This window comes from Stylophora pistillata, chromosome 11, assembly GCF_964205215.1.
Source record: "Stylophora pistillata chromosome 11, jaStyPist1.2, whole genome shotgun sequence".
NCBI classification, from domain to species: Eukaryota; Metazoa; Cnidaria; class Anthozoa; order Scleractinia; family Pocilloporidae; genus Stylophora; species Stylophora pistillata.
In genome coordinates this window covers 9,941,358-9,964,616 of record NC_142529.1, presented here as the reverse complement: position 1 = coordinate 9,964,616, position 23,259 = coordinate 9,941,358, and the positions used below count along the sequence as shown (strand labels likewise).

At 39.8% G+C, this 23,259-nt stretch overlaps 1 protein-coding gene across 2 annotated transcripts; it reads right to left on the bottom strand.

Annotated features, from left to right (window-relative positions):
• Positions 1-359: 359 nt before the first annotated feature.
• LOC148719957 (uncharacterized) lies at positions 360-23,208 on the bottom strand. 2 transcript variants are annotated; one of them, XM_088738477.1, is made up of 17 exons: positions 23,143-23,208; positions 22,435-22,505; positions 20,225-20,379; positions 19,063-19,212; positions 17,558-17,794; positions 17,015-17,240; positions 16,137-16,327; positions 15,751-15,913; positions 13,387-13,615; positions 11,723-11,970; positions 9,749-10,418; positions 7,750-7,981; positions 5,664-5,814; positions 4,858-5,054; positions 3,217-3,390; positions 1,165-1,326; positions 360-721 (listed from the first exon to the last, which is right to left on the bottom strand). In XM_088738477.1, the coding sequence occupies exons 2-17, from the start codon at positions 22,499-22,501 to the stop codon at positions 533-535; spliced, it is 3,441 nt and encodes a 1,146-aa protein (XP_088594603.1). In that variant the 5' UTR covers positions 22,502-22,505; positions 23,143-23,208; the 3' UTR covers positions 360-532. The 2 variants fall into 2 exon arrangements, with proteins under 2 accessions (XP_088594603.1, XP_088594604.1); XM_088738478.1 differs by lacking the exons at positions 22,435-22,505; positions 23,143-23,208 and adding an exon at positions 20,463-20,725.
• Positions 23,209-23,259: the final 51 nt, after the last annotated feature.

Below are 23,259 nucleotides of genomic sequence, written 5' to 3'. Positions count from 1 at the left end.
GCGCGAGCGTGGCCGGAAGGGTCATATGACAATAGCGCCTACCATTTCAAACTTTAGTCCTTTGGTGAACACGTGTAAAATTGGTTCGACTGCGAAGAAGGAAAGTTGGTATTTGGGTCCTAAGAAATTAGTTTGTAGGTATCTCAAAAAATTGTTTCTAGCCACCTAAAGTGTTCCGAGTCTTATCATGATGCTGTGACGTTTCTGCAAGATAGTATCTGTCGCAGTCGTGCTTTTGGATGTCTTGCAACAGTGTCCCGTAAGGAATATTCATATTATTGGCCTGAAGGTTTAAAAGTGATTAAGGCTTAGATTAAGACATGTTGAAGTCTACTATCGGTTTAAAGAGCAACTTCATCTTGATTTTTGTTAAACTTTTATTTTTGGTTACCATTCTCCTGCTCAGCTTTACATTTATGTGACAAGCACTCTATGACTCTTGGGTAAATTTAACTACCCTTGACATCGTTGTACTCGTTCAGAGTCTACTTATCAGCCTCAAGGAAGAAAAACGCACATGCCGTCAGGGCAACTATCGAGTAAGTTTGACTTCTTTGGTGAACCCCTTGGACAGCTGTTTGAACACGACGGCACGCCCCTTTCTTCCGCCGCTTGAATTTGGTCTCACCATCACGTGATTTGTTTTATCGGCGTCTGGCACAACCTCTCCGTTCACTCTCACATCTCCAGTTGCTACTTTCACCCCTTTGGTGACTCTCACCTGAGATAAATCATTCATACCGGAAGTAAAAATCTAAAGCCGTTATTTTAGAGAGCTTTTCGATTGACCAAAACCAAAGTAATTACAGCGACCAATCAGAAGAAAGAAACATATCCTGGAGAGCCACTGATCGCTATTTTTTAAAAGAAAAACTTTGAAATATATTAGCTTCTTTTGGTTTTGAGCTCCATCCCCAATGGCTGAGAAAAAGGTGCAATCTTGAGCAAAAAAAATGTGTCATTCGTAAATAATCAAACGACTGACAGCCAATCAGACTGCAAGGACCAACAGTATTCTCAAAATAGAAGTAAAAAGGTGCAATCTTGAGCAAAAAAATGTGACATTCGTAAATAATGAAACTGCTGAAAGGCAATCAGACAGCAAGGACCAACTGTATTCTCAAAATAGAAGTAAAATAGAAGGAATATCAGTTTTCAGATTACCTCTATGTCTATTGGCGTGCTGACGGAATAAAACCTTTCTTGCCCATTGACCTGACTGCCATAATTCAACGTCCTGGAGATGTTGAAATTTAGGTCTGGATAAGAGACCGCGATGTACAAGTTTTTCGTATCCACTTCTTCCACCATCACAATGCAAGGATGCTGTAAAATAAAATGTAAGAAGTACCTCAAATCAAACTATTTATTTAAAGTGCTACTGAAACGAAATTTTCGTATCTGAAATTTTTGCTCTAACCTGTAGTTTTGAATATGGTGATCATCATGAGATAATTTTCTTTGGCCAAAATGAGGCGAAAGATATCTTTTTTTAACTGTTCAAATCAAAAATTTTACACAAAACCATGTCCGGGCTCTGGTACCGAGCGAAATGGATTGATGACGTCACTGGTTGTGTTCACTCCGATAGCATGGTTTATTTCACTCACTATTTGTTTGTATTCGTGGGCGAAGGAGATGGCAGATATTGAAGTTTTGTTAAGTGAATCTTCTTCTGAACGAAGCGAAGTTGTCTCCAGTAGCGAAGAGGAAGATGGTGCCGTTCTGGAAGATGGGCATGTTCTGCTGGGTATTTTGTACAGAGGGATTTGTTTGTTATCCTCAGACTTGCCGAGTAGATCATCTTCAGTGGCGGTGTAGTATGAGGCTTCCATGTTTTCTTCATTCTCTGAATGGCATTGCTTTGGTCCGGCGCGTTTAGTAGCCCATCTGCCGTTATAATGTCTTTTCGACATTTTCTGTAGATGGTCAGGCAAGACCGCGGTTTCGATCCTAATCTTGTGGATCTCGTCAGTTGCCGATTAACTAAATAGACTGGTAGAGATTCGTTGTCGATATCAGTCGGGAATTTTGCTCTCTATCCAGGCAAACCTCTCGCAGATAGCCAAGATCCCGATATGGCCACCGATGAAGAAGAAGAGGATGGCATTTTGCCCGAAATCCTCTTTTTCGGCTTCCCAACATACAAGCCACACTCCACGCTTTTACCCTTCTTTCACAGAAGTACACAACCAGTGACGTCACAGGGCTGTTTTGGCCGCGCCAAGATGGCCGCCAATTTTGATCTCAGCCGGTCAACTTCGAATTGTTAAAAATGTACTTTCTGCTACGCGTTGGCCCAAAAAAAGTACACAGCGTTTGCAAATAACGTTCAAACTCTATCATATTGCAAAAATCTCGGATATGAAAATTACGTTTCAGTAGCACTTTAAACAAAAAAACCATTTCACGTCCAGAAATTACCAAAAAGATATTTCCCTTTACAAGATAAAGTTGAAACAAATATATTAAACAACTATGTAACGAAGTGAAGATAGCTAATGGTGGATATCCACTGCTCACTGCTAGCCACCGACACTGAAGCAAAATAGCATATAAATATGATTTAAACAAATCCGGCGCAAGCTGCTCGGAGGTGAATAGCCAAGAGTGTTTGGATTTTGAGTAGCTTTACTGAACGTCAAAAGATAAATGAAAAATAATAACAATAATAAATAATCAATGACAATAAATAATAAGTAAACAATAATAGGAATAAATAATAATAATAATAATAATAATAATAATAGTAATAAACAATGGTGGAACTATATACCACGCAGGTTCTATACACATATTCAACTGCGCCTAACAATGTCTGAAAATCACAACTCAAAACTTGTAAAATCAATGTATAACAAATGCATAGTAAGATATAAAATCAGGACTAACTAACTAGCTATAAGAAAAAAAAAACACTAAAGAAAGATCTTTCTATAAAGAAACCTTTCAAGCCTTTCTTTTAGGAGACGCTCCATATATTCGGGAACTTCGTCCTCTACGTTAGTCTCGTCAAGCTCGACTCTGTTCTAATTCTCATCTAATGACTGCACCATGACAAACTTTACCTTAGTGACGTGCCGTAGTGTACCCTTGGTACGGACAGATTTGTCAAAAAAAAAAACGTATTCGGAACTTCTGTGTTAGTCTCGTTAAAATCCACTTTGTTCTTATTCTAATCTAAGCTAGCATAGACCACACCATGACAAGTTTTACCTTTGTGACGCGCTTTATTGGACCCTTGGTAAAGACAGACTTGTCAAAAATAACGTATCCATACTGAGTCTCACCCTGCCTTGGGCAGTTATTGATCTTCACCACGTGAGCCTTTTTGTCTTTCTGCATTACTTCATACCAGTTGCTGCCACTTGCTTGATTTTCAGCCAAAGTCTTTCATATTATGAACAGCAAAATGTTAGAGCAAGATCAAAAAGACAAAAAAAACTCATCAAATTGCCGAATGTTATATGAGGCCTATTAAATGAAAAGGCTAAGAACGTTGCTTTCCATGCGAGACTCGATCATTTGGTACCCCTAATCGAAGATCTTCCTGTCCCTCACTTTGCTGAGGTAAGCAAGCTCATTGTATTTGCTGATAGCTATACTAGACTTTATATCATGCAATATACAGTTAATCAGGCACAGGAAAGTCTGAATATTCACTGGTATTACACAAAACCTTCCGAGCATGTGCTGCAACCTTAATCCCAGCTACTCCACAAGTTTTTGGTTAATTTTATGGGTTGAAACACATAATTATATTTGATAAACAGACTTTGTATTTTCAGTAAGAACTATTTTGAGCAATAAACGTTCTAACAGAGTTTAAAATACGTTATCAAAGTCATGGACAATAGGAGGCCCCAAAATTGAGTCCATTCAAAAGAAGTTTGTGTGTGTCGAATTGAATGTGGGAATTTTCTTTAGCGTAGTATTAAGTAGTCAGGCAACTTTTTTCACGCGTTATGCCAAGGAATGTTTTACTCCGCACTTGTACTTACATTTCAGGATATAAACTCCGCTAAGAGTTCATGTGTATACTGAGAAAATACAATTAATTTGCAAGATATTCCACGGTATACCATTCAAAAGAGCTGCATAAGGAGTATTTGGCCGTTTTAACGTGTGATATTCATCTTCCGCATCTCATACTACCAAGAGTCATTGCGAGTCGCGTAGCATGAAATATGACTCGAAATAATGCTACCTACCAAGGATGAAATAATTTTCTCTCAAAAACATCACCAATAAATTTAATATTCTAAGGCAGTCGTTTGTCAAGAAGTCTTTCATCTTATCTCCACAGAACCCAGCTTGTGCATAAGCACGACATTCCTTCACGAATGTTTTCATGCGAGCAAATCGCCAAGCGAGGCATGGTAAGATGATAGTCAATCAAAAAAGGGTTGATTAAGAATGTATAACGTGTTCGCCTATCTATCTCACAATTTCCTACTCCGCCACATTTTCGGCAAAATTCCATTGGCTGAGTGGCGAAGAAGGATTGCTGTGCATGGCTGAGGGGGGCTCCAAGAAAAGCGACCACTGAAATAAAATTTTTCCTTCCAAGTTCACATGCCAACAAACCGTTTCTGGTAAAAGCGACTTAACTTCCCAGATCCTGTAAGAATTCTCGATACTGACTGCCAAACATTTCATTGTCATGAATTTGGCGTCATGGCAACATAATAGTTTATAGCCGATGGCCTTATGACTTGTGTTGTCATCACCTGTCTGCAGACTCTGTTTTGGAATTGCAAGCAGAAGTTAAGTGTACACACTCAACACCTCTGAGAACTAAGGGTTTAAATGCGCATGGCTGAAGGAATCGTCCAATTAACTCTAAAAAATTCCTACCCGAATGTCTTCGGAGGGTCTGTTGACCAATATGGTGTATTCATAATCCTTGTCAGTTGGGTTCACTCCATGGTCGAGCCATGCGGTCGCGTATCGAGCCGATGTAGCCTTCGTCCCCCTTTGATTTCTGGAATTTTGCCGGCTAATCTTCACATTAAGCCCTTGGTTATGCGCCTTGGGAATGTAGTAAGTGTTTCCTTAAATGATTAGAAATAAGACAATAAAAAAACCTGTAAGGTATCAGGAGGGAAATAACAGTGTCATAAAAGCAGGGGATAACCATTAAAGCTGAAGCAGTAGTAGTAGTTACTGTGGTTATTTTTGCCCTGAAAACAACAGTTCTATAATTCCAATTCAATAACTCATATTCGTAGCAGAAAATCATGGTTAGTTAAGTTACCCAAGTGATTTCTGTCTATCATAGCATAGAGCTGTTTTGAGAAAGGCTGTCGGATAAAAGGACAAAAGTGCACACGCGACACTCTTGAAATTTAATCTGGGTACCTGGTAATAGAATAATTTTAGAAAGCCAAATTAATAAACTCGTCGCACCCGCGATGATTCGTCCTTATATTGACGTTTTCTCACATTTCCTCGTGATCCTGAAGTCAAGGAACCGAAACCCAACAAAAGTCAACTGGTAACGAGTAAGAGGAAGGGTTGGCGTGCATTTGCTCAGGTAATAACAATTACCCATACTCCTTTACAACACTAACGTCGCCCGGACGATCATACCACGCCATCTATCTTTCTCAGGTCCAAACAATTTACCGAAGTGAAGCTTTAAAAACCAATCATATATTTACCGTTGACATCTTTAAGAGTAGCTGCATTGTTGTCTGTGCCAAAGGCGGACGGCGCCCGTGTCAAGTCGGTGTTGAGTGAGTGACTTGTTTCATTTATCAAAATTGATGATGGATTGTTTGCGTCGAGAAGCTTCGTCTGGAACAATGAGGTCTGCAAGCAATTTCAAACGGTCTTTGTTCAGTTTCTTCATAAGAAAGATTGAGAAAATATTGTATAGAAAGGATATAGCATGAATATATAGCATGAATAATCATAGACCCTGTGAACAATATAACACGAGTTTCTTGTCTAAAAGTGTTAGGGGTTACTTTACAGAGTAATCACAGGTTCAATGAGCATATAAGGGTAAGCTGCAGGAGGCCAATAAGTGTCTTTATCTTATAAGGTGTTTGCGCAAAGAGGGATATCAACAACCAGATGTAGATTACGTTTTTTAGATCAATTGTTTTACCTAAACTAACGTATGGTTTACCCATATACGCCTCCTCAATACCTGAATTAACAACGGTCCAGAATTTTCTACAGTGCTGCTTTAAACGCAAATATATTTCGTACCAAATTAATATATATAGTGTATTGGAAGAGGTTGATCGCTCACTATTCAAGAAGATCTCAAGTATGCCTGGTCACCCACTGTACCCTTCTGTCCCTAAAACGAAAGAAAGCTCAACGCGCCTCCAAGTTCCTAGTAGACAATTCCCTAGGGTTAATACCCAGCGTTTTAAAAATTGTTTTTTTAATAGGTTCTTTTTCAAATATAGAGTAGCTATCTAATGTAATGTCTTATATTATGTACTGTTCATATCCTTGGAATTATTTTTTATGTAAATTTTCTTGTTTTAGCATGTATTTTTGCTTAAAAACAATAAAGACCTATTGTTATTATTATTCTTATTATCATTATTATTATTATTATTATTATTATTATTATTATTATTAATGACTGAGTGGTTCATCAAATTATGTTTTCAAACGCAGTCTTCAATTTCTACCGGAGTTGATCCTGGTTTCTGTGGCAAAGTGCGATTAGGAATGACACTAGCATCCTGGCATTTCAAGGTAACTGACTAAATTCCTTGACAGGTACCATTTAGAACTTGGGTGGAGAGAGACACTGTAAGATTTCAGTGTCTGGCCGAAGGACACATTACAGTGCCCGACTATGACTCCAACCCAAACCTCTCGCACGGAAGTCTATCGCGCAAACCCTTTCGTCACCATCCCCCTCCCCCTAACGACACCTAAGTAGCCTAACAAAGCTGTGTTTGTTGACACCATTTCAAGATAAATTACTGGTTACCGCTAGCAATAGCTATCCCCATGTCTAACCCACCTTTTCGATGATATAAATCTTTTTTTGGATTATAGAAATAATTCTTACTGATTTGAAGGAGAGAGATTTCTTAGAAGCAGTAGTGTTGCTTACTTTGCTAATTATGTCATAAACCTGACGAAAACATATTGATAATTACAACGCACCCATTAATTTTCGCGTGATTCTATCAGCTATTTTACGTCACGTGGTGCAAAATCACCGGACAGCTATCACGCAATAACTCCCGACTACGCGATATTTGTCCTCCGTTTACTTCCGTCGAAAAGGAATAGAGCTAGCGGAAAAAGCAGGCTCAAGAGTTTCATTTTTTCATCTTTATATCTTTACAGGGAAGAAAAACGAATTCGTTTCGTAGAGTCCAGTGATGGTGACATTAAAAAGCTGATCTCAAATACTGCTCTGGAAATTAAAAAAACAAGTCAACAAGTTTTGGTGTCAACGCGCGATACAAAAATTAATGGAAGGTTATAAAATAAATAAACTCACTTATGGTTTGCTGATACGTCGGCTGATAATTTTGCTTCTCGGTAAAATATTCATTTTTCGGACAATTTCTCAGCCGCGGACATTACCAGCCGATATACCAACTTTCTTTTTACACCGTTGCGAACGAAAAAAGGCCGGTTAAATCAAACAATCAAAAAACTGGCATAAAAAGGAAAACACAATTTTCAGTCACGGTAGAGCGAAAAAAAAAAAAAAACTCACAATCCATTTGTTTCTTTTAAAAAGTAAGCCATTGGATATACCAGAGTTATATTGGGCGAGCTGTGGGTACTTGAGATTCCAGATCCAAGACAAATCAGGGCATAATCTGCGAAAAACACGCTCTTCTTGAATCCAAAGGTAATGTCAAGTTGAGGAGATCCAGCTGGAAACTGGTAGTCAGGCTGTGAAAACTCCATTCCAAATGCCCCAGTAGCATAATCACCGCCACCAATCAAAGTCAATCCGCCCGCCAGTTTCATGGGTTGAAAATATCTGTGGAGCAACTTCAAATTTCAGTTTGCAACGCGTCGATCAATTCGACGCCTCAACATCCACCCCGTGGAAATCCCCGGGCATTTGAACCTTTGAACCATTTGCGAAGCGTCACGGCCAAATATCCACCCCTGGCACCGACACTGAAGTGAGTGGCTGTTTTAGTATATACTAAATCAGTGCGATAATATAGCAAAAAAAAGATCGTTTTAACTCATTTAATCTTACAACGATTAGAATCATTGTAATGTTCGAGCGCGAAAAGGAGGTCACTGGAAAAGGATATTTGGAGTTTGAGTAGCCAATCAGAGCACAACGTCAATGCTATCCACTGTTTTAGTATACATTAATCGAGGATATTTAGGTAAAAAGCGTAATCAATCTGGATAGCGTTTTAGAAAAGGAGCGTTCCCGATGAAACTCAAAACCTTACCAAGTGCGAGAACCGTACCGATCCGTAAAAGGTGTTCACGAAATGACCACCGGCTAATACTCCCCTTAACGTTTTTAGCAACATAGTTCAGTGGGTAAGGATTTTACTGTTGGGCACTTGTGCCTTGCTTGTATCGTTTTCTATTAAAATGCCCTTCCAGTCACTTGAGTTTGGTGGGCTCATCAGCCTCCTTTGTTGCATGTTTTTTGATGTCGAGAGCAAGCTCTGTAATTTACCTTTCAGACCAAATTACACTCCACTTAGTTCGATTACATTATTAGCTTTATTTGGCCCAATGCGATTACCTATACACCAAATGCAAATATGGTGTCTAATATGAATTGCCATTGTTCTGGACTCACTAGCTTCACACACATGTAATAATCCTTTTGCGTTTCCACGTGAAGAAGAGGCTAGTCAGTCCAGAACAATGGCAATTCAAATTGGACGCCATATTTGCATTCGGTGTATATTACCGGTAACACGTGGCAAAAACGTTTATCAAAAGAATGGCAAAAGAAATCCACGTTATCCACTGTTTTCTCTTGACCCTTTTTTTTAGAGGAGGTAGGGAGGGAGGGAGGTAGGGAGGAAGGTAGGGAGGGAGGGAGGGAAGTAGGGAGGAAGGTAAGGAGGGAGGGAGGGAGGTAGGGAGGAAGGGAGGGAGGGAGGAAGGTAGGGAGGGAGGGAGGGAGGTAGGGAGGAAGGTAGGGAGGGAGGGAGGGAGGTAGGGAGGAAGGTAAGGAGGGAGATAGGAAGGGAGGGAGGAAGGGAGGGAGGGAGATAGGAAGGGAGGGAGGAAGGTAAGGAGGGAGATAGGAAGGGAGGGAGGAAGGTAAGGAGGGAGATAGGAAGGGAGGAAGGGAGGGAGGGAGGAAGGTAGGGAGGGAGGGAGGGAGGTAGGGAGGAAGGGAGGGAGGGAGGGAGGGAGGTAGGGAGGAAGGTAGGGAGGGAGGGAGGAAGGTAGGGAGGGAGGGAGGAAGGAAGGGAGGGAGGGAGGGAGGTAGGGAGGAAGGTAAGGAGGGAGATAGGAAGGGAGGGAGGAAGGGAGGGAGGGACGGAGGGAAATTTGCTATTCCACTTCTGTAAAAAGAGCCCGACAAGATACCAATATCATTAGAAAATGTTTCCCAAAAGTTACGAATTTAGTACAACCTGCAACAAAGAGTTTTATCATTCTGCAAGATCGATGCTGGAAATCCTGAGAGAAAAATACGGGCCCATCTTCCCCACTGAAGCAGCCAATCAGGACACGGGATCCCTTCTTCTTGCCCGCTCGAGAAGCCAGCCAAAGGATAAAAACGGATTTGAGTGAACGGAACTCAATTACTTACCTTCGGTTCTTGCTGACCATCTGTTCAAGATTCATTTGGATGGTTGTAGTGCCCGGATGTCGTGTCCAGTCCCAGCCGTTATCGATATCCAGAGTTTTAAGTGAAGCCTCGCTGTTTGCAACGAGAAGTGCACCATGACTCTGATAAAGACCATAAACATTTTGATTGCTAGAAGCCTCGTAGTCCCAGACATACTTGTTAAAACCTTTCATTGTTACCGCCCAGTTCTCTCTTCGCGCAATCACAAACGAAGCATAATTTTTCGTCCAGAATCCTTGAGGGGAACTTTCGGCCGCTATGTTCAATGAGGTAGCTCTCGTGCTTATTTCCTCCATGATGTTGATCGCACCAATAGAATTTAGGTAATAAATACTTGTGAATATAGTCCCATCTTCCAAGTAATCCTTGACATCCTCATTATTTGCATCATTAAGTCGTAAAAACATCTTGATCTTATCACTGTCGAGAGTAGAAATTTCACCCAGACTCCCATCATCGTTTAACCTGGGGGCAGTTGCACCGGCGTAAGCATAGGCTGGAAACGTTTTGGCCAAACTTCCACGGTAAAATCCTGGAAATCGACCCGATACACTATTTGGAGTTGAGTATTTAACAGCAACAATTCTCATTGTCTCAAGACCTTTCTTAATATTCTTTCTTGTGTCCTCACCTAGGTAACAAAACCACGAGAACTTAACTCAAGCTCCAATTACAAAATATAATTACTCTTCTTCTAAAATCAACGTATGCCCCCAAAATAAAGTAAACAACACAGCGTGTTTATGACAGCGTCAGATAGGTTTTACACGGCCGGAAGATCAGATTGCTCATGAATTCTACAAGAGATGCCTTTTTCGACCTGTTGCTTCACATTTCCCTTGCGAAACAAAACACCCACAAAGGCGTCTTCTCTCGCAGGCTAGAAAAACAAAACAAAAGGAGCTTCAAAATAGAATTATTGACGTCATAGACGAAGAAGAAGCCTAAACAAAAGAAAGCTTTATACTAATTTAAACTAGATCTTTACCAAGTCTTTTCGCTATCCTAGAAACCACACATCATGAAACAAAATCAGAGAAGTCACCCACCGGGAAACCTCCTTCTTCGCATTTTCCCTTCTATAATGTTGTTTAAAACCATAGCGTTAACTATCTGGCTAACAAATTTTTGACGACAATGCTACTGACAGCAGTCTTTTCCAGGACAATCCACAACTGAATGATCAGACTACTCGAACATTTCTCAAACCAACGGTTTCTTAAACTATTTGGATCAATGTTAGCAAATACGCGCCTAGCCCCCCCCCCCCCCCCCCCAAATTAACTCATTAAATGTGGTTAAATGCAATTTAAGCAAAGTTAAAATCAGGCACAGGCTGCTGCTCTCTTTCGACCTACATCAGGCCTAGCGCAGGTATTGATGTGGCCAGCCAGGCCCGGGCTGTTTGCTCCGCCGCGCCGCTCAATGACTCTGGAGCTGTTGGTGGCGCCAAATGTTACAAGTCTCGATGTTCTATCTCGTTTCTTTGATATTACCGGCTCATTCTGGTCAGCAGTTTTGAGATAGAATGTGGGGGGTGGGGGTCCTGAATTGATGGTAGGGCCACGTAGCATCTTAACGCTGGCATAGCGCGCTCCAACGTCGTGCCTTTGGTTCGTTCTTGTGTCTTCCCTCCCACCCTCACCTCGGATAGTTCAAGTTCGGTAAGTATAAACAATTCCACTGACAGGGTCAGTGTGACGGGTGCCTGAGGTGGACCGGGGTTTCGTTCCCATGGTTACTTCAGCTGTGGCCAGTGCACGACCTGACAAAGCTTCTAGGCACCTACCTCCAATTCATCTGTGCTGATGAATTTTAACAATCAACTAATAACAAGTTAGGGTTGACGTTGGGTTAGGGGAGGGGTGGGTACGTAGTTGCCCAGATACTGAAATTAATCAAAATGGTTTCCATGCAGAATAAGCTGATTCTTACTCAATTCAAATTGTGTTCCACTGAGTAGAAACTCGATGAGTGCACCACAATGAAGAGCATGCGGAGTGTAAGCGGAGGCATAGTAGCTGTTGTGATGGAATCCAAGGTAATCAGGCTTTAAAACTCCTGCGAAACCCTCATTAATAGCCAGTGCGTTGGCGTACCATGAGACAAGTTTTTCCAAGTCACGAGTTTTAGCAAGCTTCTCGGCATCTGTTGTGGTTGGCATCATTAGAACAGTAAACAACCTGCGAAAGAAAGAGCCAGAGTACATAAGGCTAAAGATCGAACGTCTTTTTTTTTTTTTAAATTGACTTCACGATGAATTATTTTCCCAAAAAAAAGAAGCTATTTCATGAACTTTCAAGCGCTTGTCGAGCGGCAGAACAATGGTTTAAAGAGGCTGAAAGACTTGAAAAGAACAACGGAAACAGTAAACATAGGAGAGGCAAAATAAGCCAAACAAAGGGGATGGTCGATTATGGAGAAGATTTAAACGGATTGTTTTAATACTAGTTTCGTAACAGAAGAAGATGGAAGGACGGCTTAATGGATAGAGCGCTGGACTGTTGTGCGGGAGGTCGAGGGTTCGAGCCCCGACCGGACCAACACTCAGGGTCTTAAAATAATTGAGAAGAATTTGCTACCTTTCTATAACATCAAGAAATGGTTAGATATTCTAGTCTTCTCGGATAGGGACGAATAAATGGAGGTCCCGTCTCCTGCAGGGTTAGGGGTAGGAGACGTTAATTTCCCACACACGAGATTACTGTGTGATGGATGTCCTCCCCTGGGGTGGGATGGGTGGGAGGGTGGACTAGCACGAATGGTTCCTATGTTCCTTTCTAGTCCTTCCCCACTGCAAATAATGCAGTGAAAACGGACAAAATTAAATTAAATTAAATTAAAAAGGATTGCACTTTATCAAATTGAAAACTAAGGCAAAATTTGTTGCGATCTTGAGGCTTTTCTCCTTTAAAACATAGCGTTGAGTACCTTTATCCAATCACTTGTGTCTGTAACATGATGCTGAGTTTAACACTGGGGTACATTTCGACTGGGCATCGTAAAACCGAAACCCATATAAACGTAGCGGCCTATCAGAAAAGCGAAATAAAACACAAGGAACAACAAGAACTCAAACTTAAAACAAGCTGATTAAAGCGCAGAACAGTGCACGTGACCAGCTCCTTATTGGCCCTGGTGTTCGTTTTACATTTGATTGGTTGAGAGGTAGCGCGAGTTTTCTGGACCAATCGCAGAGTGTCGTGGCAGAAATGAACCAATCTCGGATTACTTTCGATTATCCATAAGGACACAACGCCATGGCTCAGTCAGGGCTCGAACCCAGACCTCGTCATCACGAGTTCGGACGACAACCAATCAGGCCACTATTAGGCCTCTATTCGCTCTGACGAAGGGCTAACGCTCGAAATGCCAGCCTCAGAAACTCTTGACGATGGTCAATTTACATTATCAACTCAGGTAACAAAACAAAAATTACCATGTAATAATCCCCCCACCGACGCAGCACCACAGTTTCTTTCGAAACATACCCACTTTTTTTCCACTAGTTTGTTTTAGTAAACAAAAAAAAACGCATACCGAGAAAAAAATAAAATATCTGTCACAAAAATAACTGACACATGAAAAAAACATCTTACCTGAATACTGAAATGGTTCTCATACGATCAGCAGTTGTGCCAGCATATTCAAACGGGTCTTGATAAACTTCTCCAAACTCGTTGTACCACTTCATTGTAGCCACATAATCATTGATTTTACTTGCGGCGGTGATTTCCTTCCTTAGGAGGAAGACCGCATTCATGAAACCTGCACCGGCATTGTTCATCTCATGATCCAGGGAACCAATGCCACTACCGTCGCTCCAACCTGACAAATGGAATAGCTGCTAAGTTCTACATTACTACATTAACATTAAAGTTTAAATACGTTTTAAAGCTACTTTGTTAAACACGGTTTAAATTTTTTTTCTTAGGAGCTGTATGAAGTAATATTTGTCGACTTCCAATTTAGCTCTTTACGATACAAGTTTGAGATTTCTAGAGCGCTATGGACAGTCCCGGGTCATAGCCATTTCTGGATACTTGGTGACGTCACCAATGTGGGTGTCGTGGTGGGACCTCGAGGAAACCCATTCATTACTTTATTCGAGCCCTAGCGACTTTGTTCCCAGGCCATATCCCATGAAACTTTGCAAAATTACAGAAGACACACATTGAGCTAAGGATTGATGGCGGCCTCGATGACGAGACAGAAAAATTCAGATGAAAAGTCGGGTGGAGGTGCTTGTTGCGAAGCGCTCGATTGAGGAGTAACCTCTCTTTAGTTGAGGTTTTCAGACATACATTTTTTTTTTATTCCTGAAAAAAAAAAAAATTTAAAAACTAGAATAAATTTGCTTTCAATCTGACGAAATTCCAATCGAGTGCACGCGGTTTTTGTTCGAGTGCACGGATGTTGAAAGTCTGTCAGTGCGCAAACTACTAGGCGGATTCCCTTTGTCCAGATCCATCGCCGGAGTATCGCATAAGCCATAAATTTTAACCATACGTTGTGGTCGGGAAATTTAGAATAAAAGGACAATTATTTATTGGACCTTATAAAGCTTACATTGTAAATTTCAGATCAAGCTAACAGCATGAATGAGCACATTTCATATCTCGCGACACTGTCGTCTTTGTGGCACAAATCTGCCGCGGACTAGGATCAGTGCCGCAAACAAAGAAGCTCTTAAATTGGAGCTCTGGAAGAAATTTTTAAATCTATGTCGATCTTGACAGCAGAGAGATTCGTCCATCCTCAATCAGTTCGGGTTGCAAGCGATTTCTCAGTAGAGTTCGCACAGTTTCCGATCCAGAGGAAATTGCCACAAAAAAGGAATAATTGTATTAAATGAAAATCGTGTGTACAAAAGACATTTCATGTGCTCTGTAGTACTGTCAGGTATCGGATACGGAAAATTTGCGCGAAGAGCGGTATGATGATGGAAATAAAGTAATCACACTGGTGAAAAGCCTTGCCGAAGTACCTCTATTGACAGCATTCCGGAAACAAAGGTTGCAGTTTAACTACACGGACTGATGAGAGTGAAATTTTCGTCTGTAATTGCAAAACTCATTTAAAAACACTGCACGTGCTTTCACATTTTGCGGTAATAGACCTGTACAGAATTTCCATACAGGGTGTTCAAATCAAAGGGTAAGTGCAAAGGATACATTATTGCCGACTTAAAGCTACAGGACCGAATTTAGAGTGACCTGAGATCTAGGTTCTTCCGCGAATCAAGCAATAGCGCAAAATACCTTGTATGATTCTCTTGCATATAATTCAATCTTGTGTATTCGTCTTAAAATCGATTGTGACTACTAGCTTTTATTTCAATCCCACTCATGTGTTTATTGGTGTTTACTTTCCACGTATCATTTCGAGGTCAAAGCTCAACGTGGAACACCCCTTATTATTCAAAGTGAAGACGACAACACGTATGACCCGCAAGTACCGGCTCGTCTTCTTCCATGAGAAATGGAACGCATTCCAAGGCTCGACGAGAAGTCCAGATATTCAGCAAATCGCATCTTATCATGGATGGACATTTACCTCTCGACGCAACACTAGCCCTGATTTTATTAAGTTTTAGTGATGGTTCCTCGGTACCCATTTATGCTTCTTGGCGGAGAGAGCAACTGCGGGAGGAAAGTTTCTCCCCCAAGAAAACAACGTGAGGCTGACCAGGGCTAAAAACCCTGACCGTTCGTGTCTAACACGTTACACGATTTGCTTTGCGCTTCATCTCTCACAAATTTCGTGAGGTCCAGGAATGTCTTCAACTGTATGAGTTGCTTTTATCTGCGCAATGCGCACCTAGCACCTCCCTAACCTACCTTAACTGCAACTTGCGATGATTCTTTAAGAGGAATCAAGAACACAGAGCACAGGATTCGCTTCATCTTGCCCGCAGGCGCTGCCAGCTATAGAAAAATTTACCTTATTGTCCATAGCCTCACCTTGATCTTCAATATAGTCCAAAAGGAGAAGTAATCGTTCCTTTCGCTTCGTGTTCAGAGTTCCTATGGCTTCCTTAACCTTTTCTAACGTGTAAGATGTTTCAGTGGTACCCAGGGCAGTGGTGAATATATTTTGAATGTCTTGATTACCTCCGGCGATTTTCTACAGTTAAAAACAAAATTCAGTTAAACCATCTTACATTCTCTGAAAAGCACTTGAATGTTTCTGCCGTAATCTTGGTGCCGGCTAAATTTCGAAAAAAAAAAATGGGGCACATTTTGCATTGAATTTTAAAAAGGCAACCTCGCATTTTTACAGCTCAGTTAAACAGAAAAAGGAAATATAAAGGGAATAGCTACAGCGATAAAAATCCATTCAACCGTACCTTTATGGCAGTGTTTTTCTCGTCCATGTCTCCATTCAAGTTGGACAGCTGATCGGCCGCCAATGCATTGACATCCACATCACGTGATCTCACGTGATAATCCAGTGCCAACGGAAGAAGCACTTTCTCCACCACCTCTCCAAATTTTCTACCACCAGTAACTTTAGACTCGTCGGCGTAAAGAGGTAGCCCTGGAGAGTAACAAAGCAAATAAAATTTTGGATGTTCTATGTTTGGATAGAGTAACAAAAACAAAAGGTTCTTGGTCATTTTACGAACATGTTAACTTGCCAACAACCACCTCACTTATACCATTAGTCAACTCTACAACATCATTAGTCAGCTCGCCAACACCATTACTCAACTCTACAACATCATTAGTCAGCTCGCCAACACCATTACTCAACTCTACAACATCATTAGTCAGCTCGCCAACACCATTACTCAACTCTACAACATCATTAGTCAGCTCGCCAACACCATTACTCAACTCTACAACATCATTAGTCAGCTCGCCAACACCATTAGTCAACTCTACAACATCATTAGTCAGCTCGCCAACACCATTAGTCAACTCTACAACATCATTAGTCAGCTCGCCAACACCATTACTCAACTCTACAACATCATTAGTCAGCTCGCCAACACCATTACTCAACTCACGGACCCCACTGGTGAACTTGCCATGAAACTCACTGAAGGCGTGTCATTTCCAAACTTTTAAACAGTCAGTTGGCTTTTAAAACTCCATTAATTAAAAGTGGTTATATTATTATTTTCAACTCCTTCCTACCTGGACCACCATAAAAAAAAAAAAAATTCAGAATTTTCAGAATTTGACTAAAAAATTATGGGTTAGTTATTACCATGGAGTTTACCTGTAATGACACCTGAGCTTTCCATAATATTCAGTTGTCCATACTGGGTGTATGCCTTATCCACTTGCTTCTGTAAAGATGTCCATCTCATCTGTGCATTTGTTGGAAACTGGAGTGAACTCTGAGACTGCTTAACAAACCAGTTCTCCAGTCGCTTCTCAACTAGGGTCATATTGTTCAATTTGTCTTGGCTGGGTGTCGTATCAGTGATGGTTGGTGGTGATACCTAAAAGAGATGTGCATAAAATATTTTACGAGGCAGTATGCTGATGTCAATTGTTTCTTTGAGTGAGAGATATCTCATCATCAATAGAAGAAGATAAATTTGTATCCCAAAGTTTTCCCCAAGGACCAAGTTCCTGCATAATTAAATGAGCCTTTCTTACACGAATGAATTTTTTGTATCAATATTGATATCAAATGCATCATATCTTTCAAGACAAAACTGACAGAGCATTTAAATAGATGCAACTGTTTGATAATTAGATATACTTCAATACAAAACTAAGAAGAAAAAACACCATCATGCTTGTTCAAACACACCTGACTCCAGCGATAGGTTTGCTGCCAGAAGTTGTTGTTAGAGTAGAGGTTTTCATCTATTGTAGGTACCACCTTGTCACGACTTTGCTTCTTAACTTCACTCGCAAAGCGCAAGAGATCAAAATACACAGGATGTATGGTTTCTTCAGTTGTAGGAGCAGTTATTTTCATAACGTTAATATCTTTGTTTTTTGTCACAATAGCTTCTTGATAAGATACCCACACTGCACGCCACCCCTTCAAATAAGAAGAATGTCATAATCATTGTGTAATTAGTTTCAACTATAATGTAAAGGGCCACAGGAGATATGCAGGGACATTGTGGAGGTTCCAATGAAAGCTTCTTTCTGGCAGTCTACAGTTGCATGCTTGATTTCCAAGCCTTTGAACAGAAGTGAGGCTAAGGGTGACCTTAAATCATGCTAACTGGATACTGGTCTCTATCAAAGTCACCTTCAGCCTCACACTAAATCTAAGGCTTGGCAACTAAGCACACATGTCAATTGAAAAATGGCACATTAGACCCCATGCCGCCATCTGTTCAGTTTGTGAGCAGGCTCTTGTGTCTGAGTTTTACCTTTCCAACTCCTTCTGCCCACAACATTTTGGATAAGTATTCACTCCAAACCCAATTTCTTTTTGGTGTTGTGTTGACAGATCTTTGGACGTGGCTGGGGTTTGGTTGTCATGGTACCCTATCACAGTGTTCTACCATAATAACTCTTACTAACCAAGTTAGAGGTCTATGCTTAAAGTGAACTGAGTGTTTTCTGCTGGAATTTATGGCCCAAGTGCTAAGGCCATGGGCCATAAACCCAAGCAGAAAAAATGAAGTTCCTTAACTAACAGTCCAGACTGAGAAACAAAGTTAGTATTACTTAAAGATGTTACTTTATTATATCTCAGGGATCAAGTAGAGGGGGAAGATTTCAAGTAAAACAAGCTTTTGAATTTAGCAGGCCATACACCCCTAAATTGGATTTTTCATCATTGCTAGTTAGAGAAGCAAAAGTAAGGACAGATAGAAATTTCCCAAAAACAATTAGCTCTTATTTCTGAGAATATACGTATGTTTTTATGAAGAATGTGCTGAAAACTGACAAAACTCAAACACTATGGAACTGGTTTTGTAAACTCAATTCTCCTAATGGACTTGATCAGGCAATTGTTGTGCTAATTTCTTCAATTGGACTGCTTGGGTCAGGTCTTTGTGTATTACTCATGTATAAGTATAGGGTGATTTTTATGGCTGATTTTCTGGTCATAACAGGTCGACTTACACACAAGTTATTAATAATACATGAGTATATTTGGAATATGAAAAAGTTCAATTTTATCATTACTGTTTTATAACATTTTCAAAGCCATATTTTACACAATTGTAAATGCTGTATTATGATAGAAAATATTTCCGTGACACTCCAATGGCAACTTCAAGCTCACTTGTAAAATTGTATTTGATCATTATACAAATTTACCAGTTGTGTTGCAATGTTACCCCTCACCTTAAAATTCAGCTTGATATTGAACTGTGATACAGTAACAGCTGTAGACTCAGTATTTTGGAAAGTGACAGTTAAGCTCTCTCCTGCTCTTGGCTTAGTATTGTAAAGCCACAGCTGAATCCCTCCCTTTTTAAGCTCATTTCCTGAAATCTGAAATATATGTGGCAGTTACTTTTTTATCTCGGTCAGCTTTTTTATCTTACTTCAACTAGTTATTTTTTCTTAAGTTATAGATTTCTTTTTACAAGGTAAATTAGCAATAATTATAACTACAATCTGAGACAAAATTGTTGACACATTGATCTTTCATTTTCAAGCCTCTACTTCTTCAATATTACCGGTTTTGCCTTTGTTAAGTCAACCTATTTGCCCCCTTGGCCCTGAAGCAAGGTTTTCTCATGATTCCATGAACTTTTAGCCAACATTGAATGGGGAAGAGAGATCTGTTAATGATTTAAGTGTTGCAGAAACAGGACTGTTATTATTCACATAAATGAAGCTCTCCAAACATGATGTGTCATGATTGACATTGATTATAGTTGCATTTTTTAAAATTACTTCATTTTTTCCCCTTTTTTATGTGGGGGGGGGGGGCTAATTTATTAGATTGATAAAACAAGTTTATAAAACAAGTTATTATTTTCTTAGTTAAAGATATAAAGATCAGCTGTTCGTTTTTGGATTGGGTAGGTATCAAGATTAGCTTCAAAGAATTGGTAACTACGTTTTAACTTTAAATTGAGATTTGTGTTTACATCTAATGGATAAAACGAAGGTTGATACTAAATTGGAGCTGGTAGTCTTACAGCGGCCCATTATTTTCACTGTATGACTTTATAATTAATCTGAGTTTTAGAGGGAGCCAAATTTTAAGTATGACTTCAAAATAGTAAAATATATCAATAACTCTGGCACTGGCAAGTAAAGAGAAAGCTTAAGGTAATTAAACCTGTAAGCCCAAAGAGTGACCAGCAGCCAATTTCTCCTGACAGGAATGCGGCTGAATTATTCATTAAGGTCATGAGAATACAGAAAATGATCACCAACCTACGAATCTTTTATTTTTAAACGAATTCTCCTTGTCAGTACCAGGGAAATATATAGAGAAGAGAGTGGATGTTTCATACTTACGTTAGGGTGTAAATTAAGGGCTAAAACTTACTGCAGGGGAGAACGTATGTGTTATTGCATCTCCACTGGCCCAAGTCCACTTCATCGAATGTGATCCATCTTTATAGCGTACAGACGATTGCGCCAGTGTGGATGTCGCAGGCACACTAAAGGCGTTCACATCAGCCACGGTCTCGAATGTATACTCTTGATTAATTGGAAAAGATAAAGTTCAAATTATTAAAGAAACTAACTATTTTTCAAAGAGCTGCGCGTCTCGAGATTTTCACCTCTCATCGTATAAGATCGGTCGAAATATTCCCCATTCTTTCTTTTCATCACGAGTTTTATCGACCTTAAAATAAAAACGTCATTTTCACTGAATATAGTCCGTTTCGATGCATATGTTGATGTTTTGTTTTCTGCGTTTGTAACCAAGTCTCCTTGACATCTTGTGACATTTACATGATGCTCTCTTAAAATTTCCGCGGGAAATAATTAAAAATTTGTAACATTCACCACGTGGAAAGAGAATTCCACGCTGATATAAAATTTAACATAATGATAGCAGGGGCGTAGCCAGGATTTTTCAAAGGGGGGGGGGGGGTCACAGAGGCTACTCACAGTTTACACCGCTGCTCTCCCGCGTGTATCAGCGGGCTCAGTCGTATTATCACGGCATGAAGGCCCATCTTAACTAATTACAAGAGCCGTTGACGAATATACTTTATAAAAAAAAAAAACAAATTTTAAAAAAGTAGGCTTTTCAACAATGGCTTTTACGGCCAAGATATTGTCATGGCGTTTTCGCCACCTGAATATTGTAGATTGTTTGCTCTAAAGAAGACCTACCAGGGGGGGGGGGAGGGGGTCACGGGCACCCCAGGACCCCCTCCCCTGACTACGCCCTTGGATAGTTTATCCATTCATTACGGAAGGTAAGTAAGATTCTAAGACAAATGTTCGGAGTGTTGTTCTGACAGTAAATAAAGTTTTACTTTTGTTGAGAAATCGAAGACGTTCAGGTTTTCTAATTCTACTGGGATTTTGTACCAGACATTGGTTGCTGTTAAGGCAATTGTTTGTGCACTTAAGGTTTATATGAATTTTTTCTGGAAGCATAGAATTAATTTTGAATTTTACGATATCACTAATTCGGACGTTATTGTTCTTTTACGTGAAATGTGTCGAGGAATTCACGAGTCAGTCAGTGAACCTTCTTTGAATCGCACAATTGTTTAATAAAAACAAAAACAATTCCGCTTTTCGCCGCCCCTTTCCTCACATGCACTCAATGAACTATTTTTAAAAACATTCCAAACGTTTGATATACAACAAGCAGAGGAAAAAGAAATCAAATTCAAGGATTTTTTTTTTTTAACATAAGCGGAAAACTAAGAAGTGTTTACTTAGAAGTGTTCTCGTGCTTTACGTTGTCTATTTTGCTGTCCAGCATGGATTTTATTGCCAGCAAGTTTAATACACCAGTTTCGGTTGATTTTTTTAACGTGCCTTTTTTTCGCGCTGTTAACGTGGGTGCAAGTTGCAATTCCATCGAAAAAAGATCTCGCTTCGGTAGCCAATCAGGTTGCATGATTTCTCTTTGTGATTCAGGTTCTTCGTCAAACATACTGTAGCTGGTATCTTTGTTGTCGTTTCTTTGTTGTCTCGACCTTTGTTAACCAAGTATTCTAGATATATTATATCAATTTCATAATAACTCTAAACATTGTGAGGAAAAATTAAAAAATTAAGCATCCTTTTATGAACAAATGTAATAGCGTTTGTTGTACGATTCGTCACGAGCTTCTATTCAGGGTCATCAATTTTTTTTTTCGACCACTTTATGGACCAGTCACTATTCATGCTTTTAAAAGACGCGCTTTGAAAAGCTTTCTTTCCCACTCAATGTAGAACCAAGCCCTTCTTCATGAACCTTTATGAGAAGAGCACAACTGTGGGAAAATCAGTGATATAAGGATTCACCAACGAAGTGCTAACGCTCAAAATGTCAGCTTTGAAACTCTTTACGGTGGCAAATTTACATGATCAACTCGGTTGATAAAACCAAATTACCTTGTTACTCCCACAAACGCAACACCACAGTTTCTTTAGAAACTTGCCCCCTTTAAGGATTTGAAAGATTGACTTGAAAATTTGCCAACTATACATTTGAAAAATAGTTCACGAAAAGCGACGTGGTTCTGATCTGAGTTACAATATGTTTATGGATGAAGTGGGTCAACATATCGACTGAGTTACCTGCAGCTGCCTCGGAGATCTTTATGAGTGAAAAGACAAAGATCAAAGAGCGGACAAAACGCATCATTGTCCTGTATGAAAATAAAAAAATTATCTATAGATTGAATTTAAAGATAGGAATATACAACGCAATATTTTTTTAAAAAACTAGGCCATCTAACGCTGTAACGGTCATGCTGCGTTTTAGTTCCTCGAGAAAAGTTGAATATAGGCCCATATTTAACCATTTACACCCTAATATGGATATGCATATTCTCCATACTGTTCTCTATACATTTACTTAGGTGCTGAAAAGGAGAATTTGTTTTACTATCAAGAGCTTCTTCGGTTAGTGATCATTTCCTTTATTCTCCTGACCTAAATGTTTGATTCAGGGGTGATATTGTAAGGAGAAATTAGATGCCAGTCACTCTTAAGGGTTAAAAGTTAATAAACTAATACAAGGAAAGAAAGGACCTATGCCCTTAAATCTCTCTGCTTTGACAAGACCAAATCTTACCAGAATGTTGTAGATATCAAACCACGCCCAAACAGGACAAAATGCTTTCCTAAATCACATATTCAGTTCTAAGGTAAGCTTGAGTTTTCTTCGAAGCTGGTGTAATAACTATGAATATCATTAACAAAATACTTCACTCAACGTACTATTTCGTGCAAATTTCGGTTTGAATACTTTCTTTACGTGAAAAAAAATTATCATGAACCTACCTTTTGTTCCCGACAATCCCTCTGTAATGTTTGATTCTCAATGAAAATCCATATCTTAAAACACTCTTATTTATAACACGGTATTTTCACGGTCATAATTCCACCCCCAAAAACCCC

Coding starts and splice junctions, on each gene's coding strand:
- LOC148719957 (XM_088738477.1), bottom strand. CDS start 22,501: ATGATGCGTTTTGTCCGCTCTTTGATCTTTGTCTTTTCACTCATAAAG. Junction 19,213..20,224: donor CACATACGTTCTCCCCTGCA/GTAAGTTTTAGC, acceptor CATATATTTCAG/ATTTCAGGAAATGAGCTTAA. Junction 10,419..11,722: donor TGGAACACAATTTGAATTGA/GTAAGAATCAGC, acceptor TTTGTTACCTAG/GTGAGGACACAAGAAAGAAT.